General features: G+C 35.8%; 1 protein-coding gene across 1 annotated transcript; it reads left to right on the forward strand.

The window, feature by feature from the left end:
• Positions 1-1,923: 1,923 nt before the first annotated feature.
• slc38a11 (solute carrier family 38 member 11) lies at positions 1,924-6,971 on the forward strand. The gene is made up of 12 exons (XM_058392954.1): positions 1,924-1,993; positions 2,085-2,202; positions 3,276-3,350; positions 3,578-3,712; positions 4,216-4,281; positions 4,365-4,471; positions 4,616-4,695; positions 4,972-5,042; positions 5,142-5,303; positions 5,418-5,530; positions 6,011-6,142; positions 6,328-6,971. Exons 1-12 carry the CDS (start codon positions 1,952-1,954, stop codon positions 6,619-6,621), a joined length of 1,395 nt encoding a protein of 464 aa, XP_058248937.1. The 5' UTR covers positions 1,924-1,951; the 3' UTR covers positions 6,622-6,971.
• The last annotated feature ends 272 nt before the right edge of the window (positions 6,972-7,243 follow it).

Here is a 7,243-nt window from a genome sequence, read left to right on the forward strand (position 1 = left end):
TAGTGATGTAAAAGCAGTTATGTATTATATGTAGAAGTAAAAGTTTTTAACCTCTGGAAGTTTCTAGATTGCTGCATGAATGATTCCTAAAATGTAACACAAATCATAAAATGTTACAAAAAGGTTCACAAATACAGATTATTCCACAAAGGTTCACACTCACAACTATTTTTAATACATTCACAGACTGTTATCTGCAGTTAGTTTGATCATTTTTGTAATTTGATTACAACTTGATTTCATTTATTCTTGTCAGTTTACCAGTGTTTTAGACCCTTTGGCAATTTTTTTTTTTTAATGCAACCTGAAGATGCGTGAGTCTGACCAATCAGTGTGATGGAACCTGCAAATCTCCAAGGAAACTTCTGAGAGATCAGTCAGATGTCACATGACAGTTGCTTAGCAGCAGCAGAGACCAGTCAAAGCTTAGAGATGCAACACTCAAGAAAAAAGTGCAAAGGGAAAAGAACAGAGGAAGGGCTGGCTTTGCTCTCTCTATCTACCCTGCTCTATAGGGATTTGGAAAGCTTTTCCTTAATTAAAAATAGATGATTGTTTGAAAGGCTAATGCTGATACACAGTTGTTAATATTAGAATAGCACTAAAAGATAGATAGATAGATAGATAGATAGATAGATAGATAGATAGATAGATAGATAGATAGATAGATAGATAGATAGATAGATAGATAGATAGATAGATAGATAGATAGATAGAGAGGCTCTTTTTATATAGGCTACATTTCATGTTATGTCATACATCATGACTTTCATCTGGGATGTGTGAACAGGACATTTTTAGAAGAATTTTATTGTACCTATTGGTATTGTAGCTTTCTTATTGTTTTTATTTACCACATATTTAATTATTCACATGTAGGGGATGTGGTTTTCTTTTGCCCATCAGTCCCCTATTGGTCACATGTGCTTACTTGTATGCACAATGTGCAATTTTGGGACATAACAAGGCATCTTCACTTGTTTTTCACTTTGATTTCAAATCAGTATCATTCTGCTGTTTTTTTCCTGTATTTCTCATTAAAGCCAAATTATTGATGCACATTTAATACACCCACTGTTAAAATGGTCAAAGAATGCAGAAGAATGGTAGAAGAAATAAACACAGTTACTGCAGTAGGATAATAGAATTCCACAATATAATTAAAGAAAGCTCAAATATTTAAAGCATATTAAATTAAATAAAAGATTTTTTTTTAAAGCTAGAAACAAAAGGGTTGTCATGGTAATACCTACATTATAATAAGTCATATTATCTGATGGTTGAATGAAGCTTACAGCTTTTTACTTTTCATTAAACAATATAGGTGGGAGTTCCATTGGATTCAGCATTGTCACTTTAACATCAACTCCAGGGTCCCTAGTTCCATCTTGAGACTGGGTTAATGTCTATGTGGAGTTTCACATCACCATGTTCACATAGGGTTCATTTGGTTTCTCTGGTGTCTCTGGAATTTAAAATAGCCCATAACTTGCGATAAGATTGTGATTGCGTGTATAGTGCACTAAGATGGACTGACATCCCATAAAAGGTGAATTGTCCCTGTCTTGCACCCAGTGTTCCTAGGACCAGACTCCAGATCCAAAACAAGCCAGACCAGCATGTAGGTTGCCTTTTTGGGGGGTGGGGGTGGGGGTTACGACGACTATGGAGTTTTTTTTTTTATTCTACATGTATTCATAAAATACTTTGCTATTATAATTATATAGTTTAAAAACGATTTGCTTCACAAAAACAATTATGATTCATTAACTTTAAGTCAATATTTTTTTTTATCATTCCAAAAAGCACGTGCGTTGTGATGACAATTTTACAGCCATAGTCGGCGCCGTCATCACTTTCGTCATCTTCGTCATTAATCGTGGTCCGAGTCCGAGGTGAAGCACAGCGCCCCCTGTCGGCTGATGCGCCTGAAACTTTTTCACGTGTTGAAATGGAGAAGAAAGCGAATGGCAGGAGTAGACTTATTCACAAGGTAGGGCGCACGTACAAGAAAAAAATTAATAATAAGTTCATCATAGCAAGATGCGTGTGGTGAAGACTAACATTTATGAACCTCTGTTTAGCGGGATGAGGAGAAGGCGTTGCTTTCACCGCGTTTGGAGCATGCTGAAGGAGGCACAAGTTCCAAGACATCTGCCTCGTTCAATTTCATTAACTCCATCATTGGATCCGGACTTATTGGTAGGCATCATCAGTCAATATCTACTGTTTGCTTTGCATTCTGTATTTAAATTAGAGCTGAACTGTAAGATCAATGTAAGACCACATCAGAGATTAACTGTATGTAATGTAGTTTGAGTCCCATTGTAAAGAGTAATGGCCTGCATTCAGATCAATATTACATATTATATAGTCTAATGCTTCCTATATGATGTTATTCCATAAGATTTTAATTATATCATAGTAAACCTTTCATTGTGGTAATCATGTATTAAATGTCTTTGATATATTACAATGTAAACATAATTATAATAATGTAACCAGGGTTGACTCATGTATATTTTTAATTTTATTTATTATTTATGTTATAGTTGGATTTTTAGATTATTTTTTAGGAGAGGTCTCATTTGTAGGTTTTTTTTGTCTCTTTCTTTTTTTCTGGACAACAGAAAATCTGACAGTCTCACTGAGCCCCCTGGTGTAAGATCATATGACTGAGCACGAGGGTTGCTCATTAGTTCACTATTTATAACAAGAGAAAACGTGAATTCCTACTTATGATTGAAAAAACAACTTATAACTATGAACACTGGAATGTACTGCATGTGCATGATCACATTTTACAGTTGGCCCACCAGCAGTGTAATCACAACGAACAATGAACAATGTTCAGCTTTCTCCAAGGGCAGGTTGTTGTGAAATGTATGAAATTTTCCTTTACTCTAAATCTGTCAATAGAGCTATTGAACCATCACAGAGACTCTCACAAGACTGAAAAACTGAACAGCTAGGTCAGCTGAAGATCATTTATCATTCATTCATTCATTCATTCATTCATCCTCACTAGCCCCCCCGGTCAGGATCACAGCGGATCCAGAGACTTTCCCAGGAAAACTGGGTGACAGACAAGAACATATATGAGACTCATGCAACCTAAGTGAGACTCAAATTCAAATGAATCGGTTCTCAGTATGAAGAATGTGAAGAAAAATCAAAATGCGTATGTGTAGAATAAACTAAATGGGCTAGATACAATTTAACATAATAAAAATATTGGCAATAAATACATTTTACAGTGTGTTTTCTTTGATTAGGCCTGCCATTTGCAATGGCTCAGGCGGGTCTACCTCTGGGACTGCTGCTGCTATTTCTGGTTGCAATCATTACAGGTGCCAAATCTTTAATTCTCTTTCAACACGAGCTAATATGCAAAATTTAAAATACTGTGTTTTTGTTTTTAGCAATAATTTTCATGTTTCTTGTCGTGATTTCAAGTGTTTTGGCTATATTTTATAATTCTTTGATTTTTTTTAAAGGGAAAAAATATATTGACCTTATCATTGTGATGTGATACTGTACTATATTCTGTTATACTGTGTGTATCTTTCCTCTACAGACTACTCAATCATCTTGTTAATAAAAGGGGGAAACCTGTCAGGGACACACAGTTACCAGTCTCTTGTACACAGCACTTTTGGCTTTGTTGGATATCTTATTTTGTCAGTCCTGCAGTTCCTCTATCCATTCATCGGTAATTACTACCCTTCTATCATTTGTTATAGACAATAAGCACAACAAGTCGAAAGCGTATTGATTGATATTCATTTATTTCAGTTACTTTGTGTTTTTGGCTGTTTTATCAGGCATATTTATACAGGAACACTTTGTAGGTATACATTCACTGGCTATAGCTCATCTGTTGCTATGTATAATTTGTTGCTATGCGCAGTTTGCTTCTTTTTGTCTTGAATAGTTTGTGTTACTAGACTTGTTTAGTGGTCAATTTCAGACCACATGGCTGCTGTTGGCTGGGCATTTTTGATTTGTGGCCTATCCCGATCTCCAAGAGATCCCCCATGTCATATAATGCTTCACCAACCAAGATATGCAGGTTAATGGAGTCCCTATTGTGGTCGCTTTTATCTGAAGTGCACAATAGAGGGATCTCAATCACCGTTATCTTATAAAATGGCCAACATTGACATAAGGGGTGTGAGAGATCACATGTAACACTCTTTTCATCATTTCATCCAGCAATGATAAGTTACAACATCATCACTGGAGATACTATGACCAAAGTGTTTCAGAGGATACCAGGAGGTATGCTAATTAATATCATAGCAATGACTCAGTGATATGTTGTGTCTATAGTCATTTAGACTACTTCTGGTGTTTTTTTTTAGTTGGTCCAAGTCATATTCTGGCAGAGAGGCACTTTGTCATTTTGGCATCTACCATCCTCTTCACAATTCCTCTCTCACTGTACAGAGATATGGCTAAACTGGGAAAGGTAGCTACTCAGAGATTATAACTACTAATTACAAACAGTAATTTCAGTAATTTGAGAATACTCAGATTCATTAGTTTCTTTATCTTAACAATAAGGATATTTCTGTTACTGTGGAATGAAAATTACAATGACCCTCTCTTTCAGATCTCATTAGTGTCCATGCTGTTAACCTTGGTCATCATTGTCATAGTAGCCGTGAGGGCTGTAACACTGGGACCACAAATGTACCGTACTCTGCATCACATGCTCTTTAACTTTTCTGAACCCCTTTAAAATTTATTTTCAGTAATTACAGTGAAACTAATAAAATAAATGTAGTGTATTTATAATATTTATGCTTTCTTATTCACATTAGATGTTCATTAACTAGTGTGTTCTACTTCACAACACAAAAAAGCATATCAAATATTAAAAATATATAAGAAATGAACAAATATTATGTAAAAAAAGTCTGCATGGCTCATGTTAATGTTAAAAAAGCTGCACTTTTTTTTAAATAGCTCCCCCTCTAAGGAGGCATGGGTGTTTGCACAATGGAACGCGTTTCAAGCAGTCGGTGTTATGTCTTTTGGTGAGGTAGCTCTGAAATAAAAAAATACTAAAAAAAACACTGATATTGTTTAGTATTAGCATCCTTTACTTTTCATTGTACACGCTCTTTGTTTTGCAGCCTTCATCTGCCACCACAACACCTTCATGATCTATGGGTCGCTCAAGGAGCCCACTCTAAATAACTGGTCCTGGATCACACATGTGTCTGTCGGCTCAGCTGCTCTAGTCAGTGCACTATTTGCTGCTACAGGCTATGCTACTTTCACTGGGTACACACAAGGTAAAGCCAGTTATGTAGACACAAAAAAACTAGGAAATGCTGTGTACATATGCAAATAATCTATATAACCTTGAATAAATCTGTGCATGATTGTCTCGTATTCTCTCATACTAGGTGATATTTTTGAGAACTACTGCAAATATGATAACTTGGCCACATTTGGTCGATTCTGCTATGGACTCAGTATAATCACTACTTTCCCTTTGGAGTGCTTGGTGACAAGAGAGGTACAACAACTGTTTTGATGTTTTATGTAGAGTTGATCAGTGAGAAGTTGTTCAGGAACTTTATATTGTATACTCACAATATGTTTTTCATGCCAGAATGTATTAGCCAGTATTTATAAAACATTTAGTACTTCCATAAAGTTTTGAACAGACCCACGGCAACTCATTTGTTTATTTAAACTCTGTACAAAGTCTGTACAAATTTTTTAGACAGAGTGAAACATGCCTTGTTTTGAAGACACAGTGTACCAAATAGAATACATAATGATCAAATAGAATACATCATTCTTGATAATAATGTGTAGAATAGAATAGAAGTATAGTATTGGTCCAAAATAGTTTCTTCAGACATGCTTTTGTACTCTGTTCAATATAATGGCATTATTTTAGAGTGCACAGTAGCATGCTTTAGCCGTCCGACTAAGAGCACACTGAAATTGTTGCTGTTTTACGGAGTCTCTCCCATTTTCTGTCTTTCAGGTGGTGTCGAATGTCTTTTTTAATGGACTTCTTAGCAGCACAGCCCACATTGTGGTTACCTTGGCGATAATATTAGTGGTTACAGCAATATCCCTCTCGTACGACTGTCTTGGTGTTGTGCTGGAGTTGAATGTTAGTGCTGACATTTTACAATGATATGTTTTACAAAATACTCGTGGATCGTTTACTTTAAATATTGAACCGAATGTGCTCATTCCGTTCAATCACTATGCCAATCACTAGCTTTTTTCTTTTCACATATATACAGTTAATTGTGTAAAACTGTCTGTGTGTGTGTGTGTATCTGTGTCTTTTAGGGTGTTCTAAGTGCCACGCCTCTGATCTTCATCATTCCCTCTGCCTGTTTCCTGAAACTCTCCAGTGGGCGCTGGTTTCAGATGAAAAAAATAATGCCAGCACTTATTCTCGTAGCTGGAGTTTTTATTATGATCATCGGATTGATTATGACGGGACTGTCTCCTAAGGACTGTTCACATGGAGTGGAAATGTTTTACTGTACAAACATGAACTCTTCTGCTTCGCTATCTGTGTCTCCTGCTAGTAGTGTGCCTCCTGTTATAAATTCCACTCAGAACACAAGCATTTTCTAATTTTAAATAGGATTCTAAAGTGTCATATGATTTTGAAGCTATATTAGACCTACTTATTTTGAGACTATGTTATAAGAACTCAGTAACAAGTCTTTTGCTACCCGTTTGTTAATAGACCAGTTTGTTTTCCCTTAAACTTTGTATGAAATTATTTATTACAAATTCAGATGGAAAAAATCCCTCAGCTTTTCTTTTATGGCGTTGCATCACAAAAATGTACATCTGCATCCTGTTGAATATCCAGATGTGCTATATTTATGCCACAAGGGGTCGCCAAATAGGTGAAATGATATTTCTTGGGTTTGCTGTCGTGACATTAAATCACACTAATGATGCCAAATTTCCACCCCAAAAAATCTACTCAAATCAGTTAATGTCTAATTTGCTTATCAGGTGTCAGTGTAGCAGACCTGTGATGCATTTCAGTACAAAATCTAGGCCAAGAATGTTCGATTTCAGTACTGCAGGGACTGGATCTCAATAAACAGAGCAGATTTAACTCATCAGTTAATTACCAACACATGCAAATGTTAGGAAAGACTCACAAAATGCACACGGTGTTAAACAGATTTACAGTGTTTCATTTTTAGTAACATGAGTCGATTCTAGGGAAAGGTGGTAG

The sequence above is a fragment of the Hemibagrus wyckioides genome, linkage group LG06 (assembly GCF_019097595.1).
Source record: "Hemibagrus wyckioides isolate EC202008001 linkage group LG06, SWU_Hwy_1.0, whole genome shotgun sequence".
Taxonomy (NCBI): Eukaryota; Metazoa; Chordata; class Actinopteri; order Siluriformes; family Bagridae; genus Hemibagrus; species Hemibagrus wyckioides.

Coding starts and splice junctions, on each gene's coding strand:
- slc38a11 (XM_058392954.1), top strand. CDS start 1,952: ATGGAGAAGAAAGCGAATGGCAGGAGTAGACTTATTCACAAG. Junction 5,043..5,141: donor AGTCGGTGTTATGTCTTTTG/GTGAGGTAGCTC, acceptor TTTGTTTTGCAG/CCTTCATCTGCCACCACAAC. Junction 5,531..6,010: donor AGTGCTTGGTGACAAGAGAG/GTACAACAACTG, acceptor TCTGTCTTTCAG/GTGGTGTCGAATGTCTTTTT.